The 19,785-nt window shown below is 44.1% G+C and overlaps 1 protein-coding gene across 9 annotated transcripts in view; it reads left to right on the forward strand.

The window, feature by feature from the left end:
• The window catches only part of myt1b (myelin transcription factor 1b), a 120,332-nt gene that overhangs the window by 86,871 nt on the left and 13,676 nt on the right, over nucleotides 1–19,785 (forward strand). For 8 of the 9 annotated variants that reach the window (XM_074643199.1, XM_074643204.1, XM_074643203.1 and 5 more), the window contains exons 3-10: nucleotides 4,994–5,048; nucleotides 8,679–8,709; nucleotides 9,812–9,874; nucleotides 11,761–12,179; nucleotides 14,499–15,725; nucleotides 18,171–18,305; nucleotides 19,280–19,370; nucleotides 19,608–19,724. In XM_074643199.1, the coding sequence (XP_074499300.1) occupies nucleotides 4,994–5,048; nucleotides 8,679–8,709; nucleotides 9,812–9,874; nucleotides 11,761–12,179; nucleotides 14,499–15,725; nucleotides 18,171–18,305; nucleotides 19,280–19,370; nucleotides 19,608–19,724 (2,138 nt within the window). The remainder of the gene's footprint in view (nucleotides 1–4,993; nucleotides 5,049–8,678; nucleotides 8,710–9,811; nucleotides 9,875–11,760; nucleotides 12,180–14,498; nucleotides 15,726–18,170; nucleotides 18,306–19,279; nucleotides 19,371–19,607; nucleotides 19,725–19,785) is intronic. The other variant, XM_074643202.1, reaches the window with a different exon arrangement.

The following is a 19,785-nucleotide window of genomic DNA, read 5'->3' on the forward strand; positions in this document are numbered from 1 at the left end:
AGAGAGAGAGAGAGAGAGAGAGAGGCGTTGGTTTCAAACTCTACATCGTATGAAGCGACCCCCGTCTGTTTGGCCTGACGCTTATGATACCCGGCTGTCACGCAACCTTCTTATTATCTTTTTTAAGACTTGTAGCAAACTGAGATGAATGAATTTAGGATTAGAGATGAAAAGATGTTTAGTCTTGAACACTGAAATCACATCAGGATGAGTCACACTGTAAATGGCAAACCTCTGACATCTGACCCATTATGCAGTCACACATGCTCAGTCTTTTCCGCATATGAAGTGAGAAACACGCCGTCTTCCCTCCTCCCTCCTCGCTGCTCCGCCCTGCCTCATGTGAATTATTAAAGTGAAACTGTGGAAGGGCTCGCCGCGCGGTGATCCAACATGGAGGCTGCGCAGCGTGGTCCGCCTGTCGAGGGAGCCGGGTAGCGTGCCTCTAATTGGCAGCTGCTGTCCGCAGGTAATTTTTGGAGATGTCAGTCTCCGTCGGCAGTTGTGAACGCTCCTCTCTCAGTGCCTCCACCCCACCTTAACCCCCTCCTTTCCTCATCTACTCTTGTAAACCTGAAAATGAATAAAAGAGTCATTTATGTGCACCAGGGGACGAAGGGTGACCTTCTCTCTGAAGTCATTGCCCCCAGCCAGCCATTTACATAGAGCTGTCAGAATGCAGAGCAGAGCCGGGGCCCTCCTGCACCGGCCGTCGCACACAAAGAAGTACATAATTGATAATGTACAACACAGCCTGTAGGGATGAGCCACGTCTTCCTCCTCCTCTTCCTCTTCCTCCTCCCCCTTCTATTCCTTCTTCTTCTGCTGCTGCTCCACACCACATTTCACACTAGTTAAACCAAGAGACACACACACATATATGCACATGCTGCTGTGCACACAGCGGGCCTACACAGGCACACACACCTGGACCTCCTTCTCTCATCTCTCTCTCTTTCTCTCTCTCTCTCTTTCTGTCTTTCTCTGTTCTGCATAAGACATTGCTGGTTCTGTGTAGGCCCACCGACATTCACTGTTCAAGGAGTCTAATTAAAAGACAACAAGGTAAAGGACAAGTTTTGAACATACATTAAAAAGGGCCCTTTGAAAGAGATTATGAAAATGGGGTGAATGGCTGCCTGGCTGCATCTAGATTCACTCGCCGTGACTTTGTGTTCATACAAATTTAATGAGCTGGAATTGAGAAAAGGGACAGGAAAAATAGGAGAAACTCAGATGTGCTTACCTATTTAAATGTGCGTAACTATGGTTACGCAAACATGAAAGCAATAGGGGCCCTCCTTTTCAGTCCAGGTTTTGATTCATCTGATGACTATCAATATAAGGAGGAGGCAAAGGAAGGAATGAAAGAGGGATGAAAAAGTACAAGAGTAACAGAATAGTATATGATCTTTTCATGAAGGAATCTAATGCACACACACACACACACACACACAGAAACACACACACACCCCTCTCTCACACACTTACATTCATAACCCCCCCCTTGCTCTTCTTCCCTATCTAGATACGTTCAGTCATGTATATATATATATATTGTATATCCACAAATCTACTTATATTAGCATTTGATTCATCAGCCTTCACTACCTCTCTTAATCACATTTACAAATCAGTGTGCAATTCATGAGCGTTCAGAATTGTGACTGCAGTTTGTCACCGCTGTGTTTTGTGCTTTTACAGAAGGAAGGATGCAGATGAAAACCCCTTTCTAGTCATAGCATAGCGATTTAAATCCTCTGCACTGCTTGTCCACACTCCTCACTAGTGGTGGAAGAAGTAAGCAGATCATTTTACTAAAGTAAAAGTATCAATTAGAGTTTTAAATAATGAATTGTTTAATCAATTGATTGACTATTGGCTATTTTGATGATCTATTCATCAGTCAGTCAATTTTTTAAGCTACAATTCCAAACATCCCCTGGTGGTAGCTTCTCACAAGGGACTATTTGCTTTTCTTTGTCATATGATAGTAAACTGGGTTTTAAACTATAAAAAAAAAGAAAAAGAAGCTATTTGAATATGTCAACATTTCATAAAAAAAAAATTCATGGACAAAACATTAATCCAGCAAATAGTCGGCAGATTCATCAGTAATGAAAATAATTGTTAGTTGCAGCTCAAGTAACAAAACCTGAATGTAAAAATGCTCCATTAGAAGTAAAACGCCTGCTCTCAAAATGTTACTTAAAGTTATGAGGAACTTTTGAGTGGTTATAATCGGTCAGTGACCAGCCCGCGGCGGTCAGACCCAGATCTGGCTTCGCTGCTGCCTTCGACCTTCAGTCGGAGCTCCGGCGGGAGGTGTAGAGCTCTGCTCCCAGCAGCAGCGGCTCCTCCTCCTCCGGCCAGGAGCAGCAGAGCTTCGCCTCGCTGCTCCGCCGGTCCCCGCTGGGAGCCACCACCGGCACCACGCTGCTGGAGGCCATGGCCGTATTGCTGGGCCCGCTGGAGGGGAAGGGAGGCACAGGAGAACCAGAACCAGTGCTGTGCGGGACAGACTGTCAGACCCTGCTGCAGTAAAATGAAAGCTTTTCTAAAGGGACTCTGGTGCTCGGAAACACTACCACTTTTGTCCACGTGGACCGTCAAATATCAACACAAAATGAAAGTTCCTGGTAGAAGCTATGCAGCAAAACGTGGTTCCCAACCCTTTTTCGTCAGATGTACCCCCACCGCCCTATCAGATGAACTCAATCCGCTTCATCAACACCCCCCTCAATTTATTTCAACCAATCACTTCCAGCCAACTGTTTGAACGCCAACTGCTTGTTAATTAGTTTTCACGCATTCTCAACACGTGGTGTTCAGATATTACAGCTGACTCAATATGTGGATTTTTTTTTTCTATTCAAATCATAATTTCTCCTTTTATTTTTTCAAATTACATTAGCTACTCTACAATCTTTCCACATACCCCCAAGCAACTGCTGAATTAACCCCCGGGGTACTTGAGTACTTGTTAAGCAGAACCACTGTCCTTTTTTTTTTCTCATGTATCATATTATTTGATCATTACTGCGCTTACCATAATGTCTGAGCAGCATTTTAATGGAGCTGAAGCAAATTGGGGGGTTTAATCTCCAAAATAATGCATAATAATCTATAAAGTGTTTGTAAAGTTGTAATCTGTAATGTAACAAGAAGGTATAGTTATAAAAAAATACAATATTTCCCTCTGAAATGTAGTGGAGTAGAAGTATAAATTAGCATTAAATGGAAACATGTACGCAAGTTAAGTACAGGCACCTCAAAATTGTACTGAATCGCAATACTTACTGTATTTTCCACCACGGCATCTTTCGTACATGAATACAAACAAGTGCAGACAGTCGAGTGTAGGGAAATGGACTTTGAACTATACACAGGCACTTGTGTAAAGGGGAGCGCACACACACTGACAGAAAAAACCCTTCACTGTGCACTCATCTGCTCCTCTTCCCACATAGCACTGTGAGTGGAGCACAGAAGGAGTCAACTACTCCCTTCAGGCGGGGCACAACGCTGCTGCTTGTTGCACCGACTTCTACATTAACAGCGCTTGATCAAAAGAGTTGAGGCGGGAGTGGCGAGAGAGAGAGAGGAGCAGGCAAAGGCGGTGGAGACCCACACAGGAAGGGAGGGGCTTGTCCCTGCACCTGTACCTCCGGCCAAACACCAGACACTAATGAATGAAGCGCACCCTCCTCGGGGGGGGAAAAAAAGCCCTTAACAACAACAACAACAGCGTGCTTCATCTTCCTCTCATCCCTCTTTCCCTCCTTCTTTTCATAAGTAGTCTATTAGCAGGAAAGGGGCATTGCCAAATAGAGAGAGGGAGAGGAAAAAGAAGAAGAAGAGAAACAGGGCCCCCGTGTTTGAATCCCACTGTGGCGGTGCCAACTTGACTATAGAGAGGCAACAAAGCAGCTAAGTGCCTGGGCAAGGAGAGGGGAGGTGTAGGCAACTGGGGGGGTTGGATGGAGGGGGAGTTTGGGGGGAAGGTGGGGAGTGTACAGGAGGGAGGAAGTGTGAGACAGAAAGAGAGAAAGAGGGGAAACCTGAAATATTAAAAAAAACAGTCCAGTAATCAAAGCTAATGGCTCCATTGTGTCTAAAAAGCATCTGATAGCTTTAGAGTGCACTGAGAGCAGCGCCGAGCGTGGAGAGGTAGTGCTGAGGAGGTGTGGCCGAGGGTCAATATGTGTGTGCGTATGTGTGTGTGTGTGTTCGAGGCAGGGTTAACACCTGCTCCTTTGTGGCTTAAAAGCCGAGCCAGGAGTAAGCAGCGGGCACGACACACACACACAAACACACACACACACACACACACACACACACACACACTCCTCTTCTTAAAAGGGTTATTACGGTGGCTTTTTAGCAGCCCGTGTGTTTTTGCTTTATTATTATATTCAGCGTAGTTAGGATTGTCAGGGCCGTGGCCCCTGTAAGCAGAGGCACTGCCTGTTGCCTCTGCACAGTGTACAATCATGTGTACCATTCAGGTGCAGGAAATTACAGGGAGAGTGATGGGAGGCGTGTGTGGGGTTAGGGGTGGGGAGGGGATTTTAAAAGTAGCTCGAACAACAGGGTTTGTTTTCCTTTCCATACCGCGTATAGCGTTTATTTCTGCCTCTCTTTTGATGAAGCGAGCAGGACGGAAGCCTCAGTATGTTTCCTTTTTCTTTTGGTGGTGAGAGATTACGACGGGTGAGGGAGCAATGTTTTGGCGAGAATTAAAGATATGATCGTCTCTTTGTGTCAGCGTTACCTTTGGTGTGTTTCAATGGGAACGTTCAGAGTGAGGGTTATTATAGCAGCTCTTGTGAAACAGAGGAAGGACAATTACCTGTGGATGTGTGAGAAATTACCGCTGATGGTCTCTTTTCTCTCTTCCCTTCTTTTCTCCTCCACACCGTCTTTTCTGTTTCCTCCTTTACTCTCATTGTTCTCTCTCTTCCTCTCTCGCTTTCTCTTTTTCCTCTTCCAGATGAGTGTAGAGGGTGACGACAAGCGGACTCGCACTCGGTCCAAGGGAATCAGAGGTGAGTGTTTGTCATACCTCTCCGTCATGTCTGCTAAAGGTGCTTCCTTGCAACTGTTGAAACACGCACGCACACACACACACACACACACACACACACACACACACACACACACACACACGCACACACACACACACACACACACACACACACACTCTAACTTTGTGAGGACACTCATTGACATAATGCATTTCCTAGCCCTTACTGTAACCTTAACTGTCACAAATGCCTAACCTTAACCTAAACCTAATTCTATCCTGAACCTTAAAACCAAGTCTAAAGCCTCAAGCAGGCCTTTGAAGAAGTGAGGACCGGCCAAAGTGTCCTCACTCTGTTGGTTAAAAACTTGTTTCGGTCCTCACTATGTAGCAAGTACAAGAACACACATACACACACACACACACACACACACACACACACACACACACACACACACACACACATGAATGCAAACCTAAAGTCTAAAGTTTAATACACATTCACTCACACTTCTTCACACGCTAACATCAGTTCCCCTGTATGTGTATATGAGCAATAATGTGTGTGTCTGTGTACATGCTTATGTTTATGTATATATGGATGTGTGTGCATATACTGTAAATGAAGTGTCTGCCAGTGTGTTTGTGTGTATGTGCATGTGCGAATGTGAAGAGACAGGATGTAAACGAATACATTATTTGAATATGAACATCAACTTAAAACATGCAAAGTGCATGAAAAAAGGCCAAGACAGCAGTACAGATTTTTATTAATAATGTTCTCTCAACTTTATTTACATATGGACCTCCTACCATTTATTTTAGATTATGGCAAAATGACATATTATTATTGTTATTAATATTATTATGAGTTCTCAATCATATACACTTCAGACCAACTTTATTTTAATCTTGGCCTCCTTGCATTACATACACAACCTTCAGTTTTTAAAGAAAAATCATGCAGTATGGACCAACGAGCTGCTCTGACTTGTATTATTATCTCGTTCTATTTCTACCTGAATCTTATTAAAGGGAAGATTAGCCATCTTTTATGTGGATGTCCAATCCGAGTTGATGGTAAATGTAGTTGATTGAAGCAATAAATTCCTCAGTGCTGCTATATTGACAGAGAAAGCTGAGTTCTCCTGCTAGCTGAGGCGTGCCAGCAGTGAACTACATGTACCAGGATGCATTACGTGCAAGCTTCTGACGCCCGGAGGGTCCCCACCGGCAATATCCTCTTGCACTGCTAATGTAGCCTCGGCCTCTCTCTGCTGCATTTCTGCAGCCGTATAATCTGGCTCCGATAAATATAGCTGAACATCTGAGTCAGCTAAAACACTGTAAAATGTTTCCTCATCCATAACATCCTCTGCACTCATACGTTTCTCTGTTGGAAACATAGCTAGTTTGCAATACAAGTGAAGAGAACAAGGAAGTTCTGTTGTTGTTGTTTTTTTTACTTTATTTACACAATGGACCTACAACAGGTTTAGGAATTCTGTTTTTGAGCGACATCTGGAGCACGGCGCCTCCAGGCTACCCAGAGGCAGAGACTAGAAATCTAAGCTGAAATAGCAGCCTGTAGTTCTTCCTGCCTCTGACTACGTCATCGTCACGTCAAATGGTTGGATGCAGGAAGAACTTTTTTGCAGCAGGAGAAAAAGCTTTCTTGGTCAATATAGGATCAACTGAGGAATTTATTGCTTCAATCAACGACATTTACCATCAACACTAATTAGACATCCACATAAAAGGTGGCGGATTTTCCCCTTTTTTCCCCCACAGATTTTAGACTTAGTACAAATTATGCTTTATTATTTGAATAGTTTAGGTACATAGTTTAAAGCTGAAGTAGGCGAGATTGGAGCAAGATCTGAGGTCTGCTGTCTATGAGAGCCGGCTGTCAATCACTCGCGAACTACGACCAAACATTCAAACTAGGCAGCGCTGATCAAATATGAATCAAAATTATGTTACGTTAATGCCTATTTCTCTCTTCAAATGTTTTCAGAATCATCTTGTAATGCACGGTTTAGCTATAAAATGAGAAAGTTGGTGACCCGGGAGCCATGTTGAGATCAGGTTGAGATGGCTTGAAGGAACGCCAAATACCGGTCACATGACCGGAGCACAGCCAATAGGAACGTTCTCTCTCTGAAATGACCTGTGATTGGTCAAAGTCTCCCATCACGGGCTAGATTTTCTAAAGCCTGAAAACAGAGCCATGAGGAGGTGCAGAAGTCTAGTTTTCTCTCAGAGCACTTGAATTATAATATGCTGAAAGGTTATTATGGAATTTTTGCCCAATGATGCCAAAAATATACTGCCTACTGCCACTTTAAGTATTACTTACTATTACACTTATACTATACACATAAAGAGAAAAAAATGGTAGTAGAAAGCAATAATTTAATACAGAAAATGAAGAAGTCTAGAAGATTTTCTAACCATTTCAGACACCACCAACGTCTGGTATAATCCAAATACACATCTTTTTGTGGAATAAACATAGAATGCCTGTTTGCGTCTGTGTGTATGCTTATGCTTGTGTACATGCATGTGTGAATGTTAATAGCCTACATATGCATTTTAATGTGTTTTCCTTGATAACATGTGTTTGTGTATATATACATATTGACACATGTGCCTTTATAAATGTGTTTGTTCGTGTACGAGTGTGTGTTTGTGTGTTTAGAAGCGAGACAGCTGAGAAACAGTTCGCAGGGCGTTCAGAGCGCAGGAAGGCGTCCAGTCTTTCCAACTGCATGATGAAAGATGGAGAAACTGAGACGCTGCACACACACACGTATCAACATTGCGTTTTTTAGTATGTGTATTTTTCCTACACTCTTGGTGTATCTCGACACCCGCGGTCTTACTGACATGTGATTAATGCACGTGATATCGGAGCCCAAACTGAATTCTCTAGGATCATATTGTTTTCCCGTTTGCTCCAAATGAAAATAGGATATATTTCTCCAAACTCATTCTATCGCTCAACTCCCGATCGATGCCTATAAGCCAGCTGAGAGAGCGATGTGTGTGTGTTGTTTGTGAGCGGAGCTTGATTTATGTTTTCAAGGCAATTACTGTAAGTTGTGCCTGAAAGAAGTGCTGTTTTCTACTGATGAAGGCAGTTTTCTTTTTAATTTCATTTTGCCAATTATGATAACTAAAGTGCAACAATTAATCTTGTTTTATTGCTGAAGTCTGCATATAATTGTCACTTTTTTTCTGAATAGCGCCATGCAATTTGGCTGATCGAGCTTTTCTCCTCTGTGTGCTGGCCTGTTGTGTTGGCCTGTGTGTGTTATTCATACAGTGTGCGTTTGCGCAGGCCAGCGCTTACACTCCTGTTTGTTTTCTGCTCACCTTTGTGAACATGTGTTTGTATGTGTGTATGCTTGCATGTAGATATGTGTGTGTGAGTGAGCTCATAAGTGTGTGGGTGTTTTTTTCTCCTGATCATGCAGTCAGCAGTGTGTAAGCCTCTATGAGGAAGCCTCGTGGGATTCGTATGCATTTGTGATTTATTGATCTGAGTTTCTTTTAGCAGCGCAGCTTTCTGAGCAGTCGTTCACCTTTGTTCCCCCTCCCTGTGTCTTTCTTCTCCTCCCCCCCTCTTTCTCTCCCCTCTTTCCCTCAGTTCCTATTGAGCTCGTAGGACAAGAGCTGAGGTAAGGAAACACCTTCATCTTTGAGCAAATCCCTTTCATAAAGTTCTTTTATGTGCACCGTTGAGCACCCCCCGGCACTTGTAGACTCACTATCAGTGCTTCTTTAGATGATGTAGTACATATATATATATATATATATATTTTTTTTTTTTATTTCTCATCATCAGCACTTCTCAGCTCGTGGTCAGTGCCTCCAACAGGCTGCTATTGATTTCTCACAGCCTTTTGCTATTTCCTGCTACGAACACATACAGTATAGATGCAATGAAAGGGGCGTAAGATCTTTTTGCAATCCGATTGAAGGATGGTGAAGGGCGATGATTTCGTTTTTCTGTTGCCCTACCTTCCTAGTTCTTCTCTTCCCCTTTTCCTGCCCAGGCGGCGGCTTTCAGGGCCTCACCGGTCATGAAACCCATTGTCCTCCTTCCTCTCCCCCTTCTAAATGATTTTTTCATCCTCTCTCATTTTGTCACACTTCACCTCCGAGCATCGATCTGAGCTCAGCACTCCAAAAGAAAAGCCTTTTGATTTCTGGATTAAGAAAAAAAAAAAAGCGGTAGGGAGGCCAGAGAGTGCCTCATTTAAAATGCAAATGCAGCATTTTTTAATAAGTGAAATTAATAATAAGGATAATTGGAGTAATAAAGGGCAATTGCTGGGGGAAGTTAATGAGAATTGAAATGAGCCGTCCTGAGGGGTCATAGCAACCTGAATCAGAGGAGAGAGAGAGAGAGACCTGATGATGATGGCTTGGTGAGGAGAGCAGAGCAGGGGAAATTACAGCAGGTCTCGGCTGATCCTTATCGCTCATAGTAACAGGATATAGGCCAAGGTTGATGTACGACATACAATATTATGTTCTCCCCGGCTTGTTGCCACCTGCATTCATGCATTATGTGGACGGATGGTGGGAGGGGGATACATATCTTTGTGCATGTGCATTTGTGTGACATGTGTGCTCAGTTTGCATGTCTTTGCTTGGCTTTGTTTTGTTTATCTTAATTTACTTTGTTTATTGCCTGTGGTTATCATTGCTTCTTGCATAGGGACTAAAATGCACCGTGTCTTAAACATATCTCTAACCTCCATCCATCCCATCCAGCTGCCCCACCCCTGGATGCAATGGCACTGGCCATATCAGTGGGAGATACTCACGACACAGAAGGTAGGGCGGATTAAAAACCCACCCTCTGTCTGTCCTTCTTCTCTGTCTGTCTGTCCTCCTCGTCCTCTCTGCCCCACAGCATCCACTTTGTGGAAAATACCACACGATGCCTTGATTTTCTTTTTTAAAGGAATACTTCGACATTATGGGAAACACACTTTTTTGCTTTTGTGCCGAGCGTTAGGTGATAAAAATCAATACCGCTCTCATGTCTATACGCTAATTATGAAGCTACAGTTAGCATAGCTTAGCATAAAGATTGACTCTCTGGCTCTGTCCAAAGGTAACGCCTACCAGCACCTCTAAACCTCACTTTATATCTCAATTGTTTAATCCAACCAAAAACAAAAGTGTAAAAATTTTTACAGGGAGTTTTGTTGAGGACTATTTCTTGTCCAGGCTCAGAGGCTTTAACCTGACCCTGTCATGGAATAAATCTGAGAAGCCGTCATTGGAAACTGTTTGGAAAAGGGCAGGCACTTTCAAAAAATACTTGGCAGGTGATTGGAGGAACCATCTGTCAATCAAACTAATGAAAGCGAAACTAACTGAAGGAAAATCCTAAGAAATACATTGCGAGAATCCAGTTCGTCACGTCACTCACAGTTACAACAAGACTCCAGGAAGTCACTGCCATGGCTAGCTGTTTCACTCGGTTTCTAGTCTTGATGCTAAGATAAGCAAAGCTGCTGCTGGCTGTAGCTTCATATTTACCATACAAACATGAGAGCGGTACTACTCATATCTTTTCTCCTTATTCTTAGCTTGATTAAATATGAAAATATCACTGCCGTCATGTAAATAAAAACCTTTTAACATCAAGGATGTAGTAGAGCGCAAGTTAGTTGAATACAAGTAAAGACTTAGAACAAAGTAAAGCAGAGTCTGAGTCAGAAAACAAATGTTAAGATTCCTTTGTTTAGCTATCAAATTCCCAAATAAGAAAAAAAAAATCTGTAATTTACAAGAAACAGGGCAAAAATGTTGGGAAATCTAAAATAAATAAGCATATCTTTGTGTAGCAGAAATAGTTTTTTCTGCTTATATTCTAAAGATTATCTTGTGGCCGGACCCCAGAATGGGGACTACTGATTTAGATGAGCATTACAATACCTTAATTTAAATTCCGTCGTTTCTTGAGCAGGAAATAAACCAGACATAAAGTTAAATCAACACTTTTAAAGCTTGAGATTAGTCTATTAGAGAATAGCTGTTTTTGAGATTACACAAAAACTCCCAGAGCCTCTAAATCTAAACCTAAGTAATACAGTTTGCAGCGGACAGCAGTGAGATGTGATTTCTTCAAGTTTTATTCAAGCTTAATTCCCTCTCCCTCCTCGTCTGTGTCGCTCGCCCTCAGAGACCTTGCGCGACTCGGGGCGGCTCACTGGCTTGTGACTGCTCTTTATTGAGGGGCAGATATTAGCTATCTGTTTACATGTGTATTCGTTCAGCGGGCAATTTCAGATGCACTTTGTTTATAGATCGGCCCTCAATCTCCCTCGGCATCTCCCAGGTGAGAGTAAGAGGGAGTTTATTGGATTTCACCCTCCGCTGCCTCGCCCGCCCGCCTCTCCATAGAAGTTGTTCATTAAACGTTCCAGTCAATTGGTTGAGATTGGTTGTGATTTCTGAGTGAGCCAGCATGGCGCCCCCCCCAGGCCACATGTGTTGACTCATACTCTCTGCCGTAAGAACCGCTCCATCCTTCCTCATGTCAAAACACACAAACGCCCTCCATCGTGCTGCTTAAAGTCACTCATGGACATGATGAGGTGCATGAAGTTTTATTAGAGTGTTTGTGATTTCCGATTACAACCCTGCTTGTTATTCATGTTCCTTGTCTCTCTTCTTTCTCCCTCTCTGTCTTTCTTTCCCTCCATTAGCATTCTGGGTTGCCCCATAGCCAGAAAGCGCCGTCTAGAGGAAGCAGGCGCCGAGCAGGACACAGAGCAGGACACAGAGCAGCCTGCCTCCAAGAAGAAGCCCCACCCCCTGAAAATGGCCCTGGACGAGGGCTTCAGCGCAGAAAGCGACGCCAGCAGCGAGGCTGAGGGCGAAGCAGAGAAGGATGGAGAGAAAGCTGTAGAGACCAAGGAGGTGGAGGAGGAGGAGGAGGAGGAGGAAGAGGAAGAGAGGGAGGCAGCTGTAGAGGAGGAGAGAGAGGAGATGACAGAAGACCTGACACAGGATGGACAGACAAATGGACAGGAGGAGGAGGAGACACCGATAGAGGAGGAAGAGGAGAGGGAAGAAGAAGAAGAGACATATCAGAAGGAGGAGAACACGTTTGCAGCTGAAGAAGGTGAGCTTTTTTCTCTCCTTGAGGCAAACCAGCTGATATTAACCACAGTCATCTTTGCCTCTTCTTCACTGGAGAGGAAAAGTCTACTACAACTACACTCAGGAGTATTTGAAGCAATACTCTAAATGTCTCTGAATCATGCAACTTTATTCAACAAGCAAAAAATGGCAAACATACACACACTGGTTCCAGCTTCTCACATGTGAATATTTGCTGTTTTTCTCCATTCTATATCAATATCTTTGGGTTCTGGACTGTTAATCGGACAAAACAAGACATTCAAAGTCATCACCTTGGGCTCCTGGTAACAATGGTGTTTTCTGACATTTCATAGATTAAATGATTAAATGATTGATCAAACAATTAATCGAGAGATTAAAGGTGTGCTCAAGTGATTTAGTATTGTACTTCCATAAAGTTGAGACACACATGAGACAGATACAAAAATAGATTAGGTCCAAAATCGAAGCAGCAGAGGCTGAGATATCCTGGTTTTAAGTCCCTTGTATGGTTCAAGCTCCAAACATGCTGGATAACTACACTTCCCATAATGCAACTCGATACCGTCTCTCATTAGATCCTCCCTGCTTCTGAAATGCCCACTTCTTTCAAACTCCTCAGACTTCCTGTTTAAACATTCTCAAGCCGAAGCCAAGATAACCCCGGTAGCATCACTATGACATCATCAGGGTGCAGTTAGCATCTAGCGAGTGTGCAGTAAAATAGCAAAGTGCTTGCTAGATGTGGGGGCAAAAAAATATATTAACTCATGGAGAAGTGCAGCTGTCTGTTAATCCACCTGACAGATAGACGACAAAACAGAAAAGTTACAAAAAGTCCCTCTACTAATACACTATATTCAGTTTCAAATATATTTATTAGGAAGCATGTGCATATCAGTAGTACAGATTTCTGCCAAGAGTGTATCATGCCTCATTTCTGTTATGTAGCAACAAAAACAGACAATACTAGGAACTAAAGGCAAAACAAGCAAACATAAATATTAATAAAAAAAACATAAAATGCCCTAAGGCACACAAATCAGGAAAACATTAGCAACATATATTCCAAACCTTCCTATCCCTGAGCAGTGCTACCTCAGGTGATAAAGACCATGTGTGCATTGCGTCTTAATTGTCCGTCCCTTCTATAGAGGAGATCATCAGTCTCCAAATCTTTTCAAATACTGTACCTCCAGTCTGTCATTGAGGATATGTCGGATTCTTTCTAGGTGGAGGGGATCAGTCAGTGTTGCTATCCAGGATTTAAATGTCGGCACTTCTTTCTTTTTCCAGAACGAGAGAATCAGTTTCTTTGCACAAAGGAGAGCTATAGGACAGGAGATGATACCGTGTGCTCTGTAGGTTTTCAGAGCTTTCGGTGACTCCCAGTATAACCAAGAGTGGATCTGGTCTTATTTGGACTTTAAAAATCTTTCTATTGGTGACATTTCTGGGAAGATTTTATGTAGCTTTACTTTAGAGTAATGTAACCCGTGTAGAATTTTAAACTCTATCAAACAGTGTCTGGCATTCAAAGAGCAGATATGAATGTAATTCAAGACCTTGTCCCAGATGTCCTCAGCTATTTCCCTCCCTAGGTCTTTATCCCAGTCCTTTTTTATACAGCTCGTATCTACTTGCTCATGGTCTCTTGCAATGTATTGTATATAAATGAAATTGGATGTTTTTCTACAATGTAGTCTCTCAGACACTGGTCCATCTTGTCAGGTGTTGCACTCTCAAAATTGTTTTCACAAAGTGTCTAATCTGGAGATATCGAAAAAAAGTCTGTCTTTGACAGCCCATATTTCTCCTGAAGCTGCCGAAAGGATGCAAACATACCCTGAATGTACAAATCCCCAACACTACTCAGTCCTGATTCTTTCCATTGATCGAAGACTCCACCCATAGTTGAAGGAGTAAAAGACGGGTTGTCCGTTTGTTTAGTAAATATGAAGGCTCTTGAGACAGAAAGTATTTGATTGAGCTTGTATTTGAGGGCAGCAGTGGACGGTTGAGCGGCGTTTTCTGCATCTAATTTTCGTATTTTATCTTCTCCTCTACTACTATACTACTAATGTTACTAATATTACAGGAAGTGAGTTGCCATTCCTCCTAATGACCACTAGGGGACTTCTGCAAGCTGCTTTACATATACACACTCTGTCACAGCAGGTGTTCTTATTTCACAGTGACTTAGCAGGCAGGAAGCTGATGCCAGTGATGATACAGATATTGCTGACAATAGCTTTAGCTCACTATATGACTCACTTTTTCCTCTGTGTCACAGCTCTGACCTCTTCATCTGTTTCCACAGAGGAGGAGTGTGTGATCATCGAGCATGAGCTTGGAGCAGCGCCACCTGCAACCGAGGAGTGTCAGTCTCCCTCTCAGAGCGCAGAAGAGGTGGCCAACTCTCTCCTCCACCTCGGCCGAGTCTCCGACAACAATGCTCTGACCGTGGCCATTCAGCAGCCCGTTGCTGTGGAGACTGAGGAGGATGTCACCGCGGCAGCCGAACGGGGTGAACAAGTAAAGGACGAGCAGAAGGGGGACATGAATGAGCGGGAAGAGGAAGAGGAGGAGGTGGCACACAGAGTTCAAGTATTGGAAGAGTCATCTGTTCTGCAGAAGGAGGCAGCTGAAGTGGAGGAAGAGGAGTTGGAGGAGGAGGCAGAGGATGAGAAAGGAGAGTGCCCAGACGGGAGCAACCACGTGAGCCAGGACAACCACCAATATCTAACCGAAGACGTCCACCATGAACGTCTCCTCCAAAATGAAGAGGAGGAGGAGGAGGAGGAGGAGGAAGAGATGGCAGCGCCAGCACAGCAAAGGCAGGGCACTCCAGCAGAAGAGGAGGAGGATGAGGAGAAAGATGAAGAGGACCACAGGGAGGTGAACCACATTCTGCCCATTTCTGATGTGCCAACTGCCATCCGCACCATCACCAGCACCTCAGCAGCTCAGGGAACGCACATCACGACTGAAGACCACAGGGCCAGTCCTCTACAGGACTACAACTCACACAGGGCGAGTCCCCTTGAAAACTACAACGCCAACAGAGCCAGTCCACTCGACAAATATGACTCTCATAAACCTAGCCCGCTTCAGAACTACAAGGCCAGCCCTCCTTTAGGCTACAGCTCTCACAGGGCCAGTCCAATGGAGGACTACTTCCCCAACCTTAGAGGTGAAAACTATAAAATCCACAAAGCCACGTCCTCTGCCTCTCCAGACGTCATCGAGGTGCGTTCAGATAGGTCAGAGGAGAGAGACTTTGACGACGCGGACGGGGACGACGAGCGCGACGACGAAGACAGCCTGTCGCAGCGTTCCACGGTGACGGACGAGTCGGAGATGTTCGACATAACCCGAGGGAACCTGGGCCTGCTGGAGCAAGCCATCGCCCTGAAGGCGGAGCAGGTGAAGCCGGTCGGGCCCAGAGAGCTGCTCCGCGCCCCAGATATCCACCACCAGCGATACTTCACCATGGATGACAGGCCAAAGCACCTGGACGTCCTCCGCAAGAGCTACTTCAGCAAAGGTAGGGCAGAGTGAAGAAGCTAAGAGGGGAGGGCAGAGCTACAATATGTACTGAGACATGAAAGTTGCTTGAGGTAGGCAATACATCAGGAACATTTAGTCTTAGTCACTTTATTTATGTCTTTATGTTAGCATCATATGGTACTGCTGCGACAAGCAGGGTCGTGACCTTTGACGATGATTTCAAGGACTCTCCAACATCTGGCACTTGATATTCCCCTCCTGATAGTAGGAAGAAAGTAGCCAAAACATACAAAACCACAACCTGTATGGTTCACAGAAGTGATTGGGCCATACATTTGGTCACACATACCTGTAGATAGGGTCCAGATTTATGAGCAGTTGTCCCGAATCCTGTCCTGTTTGTTTCCAAAAATTGGACGAAACCTGAGTTTTGATTAGTTATAGCCTAATAAAACATTAAATGCTGATCGTTATTTTGGTGTTGCCCAAAGACGGTGCACTGTTATGTGAAGTAAATCAAACCATCCATCACTGACATGGAGCCCGGTGTCCCTAGTCCTGGTGAACATCCAGCCAAAAAGCAAAAACTTTACTGCGGGTACCGGCAGGTCTGGGGGAGGAAATACCCATAGATCATTTCTGCAAAGTCTGCAGGAAATAATATGACTATTATTACCTCCGCCAAGGCTGAAGGCCTAGGAAGGAGGTTATGTTTTCACCGACATTGGTTTGTTGGTTTGTTTGTCTGTCTGTTAGCAGGATTACTCCAAAAGTTCATTATGGATTTGAATGCAATCTTTTTGAGCGGTGGGGTGTGGCACATTGAACAATCCATTAGATTTTGGTGATGATCCGGATCATGATCCGGATTCAGGAATTTTTTTAAGAATTCCGATCAGCCTGAGCATTATGACCAAAGGGTATAACACATGCGCAGTGTAACTGATGACGCGTTGATGACGCATGACCCCGCCTTCTTCCTTCTTCGAGCAGAGAGATACGTGTGTGGACTGTCCGAGGTGAGAAAGAAAAAAGCGGTAGATGACGGGATGACAGACAACGTAGTGTAACGTTATACAGACATAACAAGGTTGCTGAATGAGAGAGGCATCCGCTGATATGTTACACGGAAACACACCGTATTAATAATAAGCCGACCACCTCACGGTACCGCCAGCTGTGAGGTGTGATCTGTTTTTAAAGTCACGCACCTTGGCGAAGGTCTGCGCTCTCCGAGTGCCATTCTAGTTATTACTGCTGTTAGCTGACACTGAATGTAATGTACTGGAGGCCACGCCCATCTTGGTCACGTGACCACGCTCACCCCCAACTCCTCTTCCCCGAAATTCACTCATTCTTCACGTGGGGATGAGTGTTCCGAAAATTAGTTTCTAAACCAGCACAAGGTGTCATCATGTGCTGAACTTAATGTCGGGAGCAGAGCATACAAATAAACACGGTGTACCGAATAAACAGCGCTGATGAGTCACAGAGCTCTGCTTAGATCCTCCCTTCTCCATTGTGACACGGATGAAGTGGTTCCAGCTGAATAGACTTCCATGAAGAGCGGAGAGGAAGTGCTTGAAGAGAGGGTGAGAACTGACAACAGCGAGAGAGAGAGATGACAACATGTTAGAGAGGACGAGAAGGAAGAGAGGAAAAGGTTGTTCCACAGTCAGTGTTTGTTTACATGCTGCATGTGTTCGGGCCTTGTATTTCACAGTTGGCACGGTGCCCACTTGTCATGCTCCTCACAGTATAGCGGTAGTGTGATTACATGCCTGCTAGTGCTGCCCTCTCCTTGGCCTCAACTCCCTCCTGTGGTGACGTTCCTGTTCTGCTCAACGCTAATTAGGAGATGCATGTCTCGTTAACATTCAATTTGAAGGCCAATAGAGCATCGCACCATCCTCTTGCTCCTTTTTTCCTCTCTCCGGTGCCACCGATACTGGCTTCGCTACCTCCAGTAGCAGCAGGGAGGAGTAGGCATCTTTAGTTATGCAAAAATCACAGTGGCATGATTTCAGGTGTTGTTGTGTCCGACATTCCAAATGTCAGACACAGACACAATGTCAGACAAATGTAGCGAGGGGTGGGAAATCATCAAAGCGTACGGGGATAAGTAGGTCGACTTTATTCGGGTTAAAAAAAGCTGTTATATTTCATTCATTTGATAGTATTTCATCCTTGAAAGCATTTGGAAAAACACACAGATGACATTTAGACAAATGCACAAAACACCCTTTGCACTCACAGAGATACATACGACACGAGGAGAAGATACAGATGGTGTCGCTTTTCTACAGTTGTCTGAAATATGTCTAGATTTCATGCTCAGCCAAGCAGACTGTCTGATGACATTAACCACTTGCTTTTGTCCTCCTTATTCATCCTCCCCTTCCTCTCTCCTCTTATCTCTCCTTCCTCTCGTCACCCCGTTCCTCTCCTCTCCTCTCCTCTCCTCCTATCTTCCTCTATCCAGAGAGCAGTAGGCCAGAGAAGAGGGAGATCAAGTGTCCCACCCCGGGGTGTGATGGGACGGGTCACGTGACCGGTCTTTACCCCCACCACCGCAGCCTGTCAGGCTGTCCGCACAAGGACAGGATCCCCCCGGAGAGTGAGTGTTTTTCAGCTTCTTGGAAAGATGAAAATAAGCACGGAGAGAAGAAAAGTGACAACAAAGGGCAGAGTGACAGTGATAGAAACATGCCACCTCTCCTCCTTACTGTGGAGTTAGACATCAAGTAACTGTAATACCAGTTTAATCATGATTTCAGGAGGTTTTTCCAGGGTTCATGTTTCCTGATCTGATCAGCTGCTAAATATCTCACTTTGAGGCTTTTTAGTTTTACCAAGCTATTCACTCTTCACCGCTTTACATACTGCTGCTAGAGGAAACAGACAACCATGTAAAAGTTGACAGGTAATAAAGGTTAACAGGCTTCAACAGAATTCAAAATAGGTGTTTGGATTTCACTGACTTGGTTGTGTGAACTTATGCAGATAGGAATCTGCAGTGGTACTGTGTTTTTTTCCTCATCTCTACATGTGATTGTAAAGATGCATCTTACATACATGTCAGAGGCCATATTACTGTAGCCATGACTACAGGTCCATTAGATGCCCAGTTCCCTGCTATTCTCTGACTAAGGTTCACATAATTTTCCTGCTGGTATTATATATATATATATTATATATATACAGTATGTACACGCTATACACACTTATTTTATATAGTTTTCATACAACACTTACGAGGGGCACGGGAGGTCAGAAAAGGTCAGAATGGTCTTGATATATATTTTATAGTATTTAATTTTTTTTGGGTGTGGCACTAACAACTGTTTTTTAGCAGCTCTTCATTCAAAAATAGACAGGCGCTGGAATATTCAACATTTTGCCATCGTCGAGAGGAGGGGGAAATATTTATAATGCTGGGGTGTGTCTTAATAATTAGATTCAACCCTTCTCCCAACCCAGATGCTTTTCATACAGTCCCTTACGTGAAAAGAGTGTTTTAAATAGTTTGGATTAGATTGTGGATTTTCTCTGACCCTGTGATTGTGTGTGTGAACGTTGTCTTCTCCTCAGTTCTGGCCATGCATGAGAATGTGCTGAAGTGTCCAACACCCGGCTGCACCGGTCAGGGCCACGTTAACAGCAACCGTAACACACATCGCAGGTATTCATGCATACATTACAGTGCAGTATCTGTATTTGTGTTTGTTTATTTCTGCACATGAGAGTTATATGCACGGGGCCTGCATTTTCCCTTTTTGTATTTGCAAGCTCATATATTCATATTTATGCAGGACAGCAAATGTGTCAGTCCACATCAGTGTGATGCAGATTTACACGGTCAGCAACATGCTCTCCTTTTGATATTCATCTTTTGTCTTCTCCTCCTCCGTCCCTCCAGTCTCTCTGGATGCCCCATCGCTGCTGCAGACAAGCTGACCAAAGGCCACGATAAGCCGCATCTCTCTCACCCAGGCAGCGAGCACCTCAAAGGAAGTCCCAACGACAGAGTGCTAAGGTGGGTGATCGAAAAAAAAAAAAAGTATCCAGTCATCTACTTTGAGCATTTTAAATAGTTC

The sequence above is a fragment of the Sebastes fasciatus genome, chromosome 8 (assembly GCF_043250625.1).
Source record: "Sebastes fasciatus isolate fSebFas1 chromosome 8, fSebFas1.pri, whole genome shotgun sequence".
In the NCBI taxonomy this organism is placed as follows: domain Eukaryota; kingdom Metazoa; phylum Chordata; class Actinopteri; order Perciformes; family Sebastidae; genus Sebastes; species Sebastes fasciatus.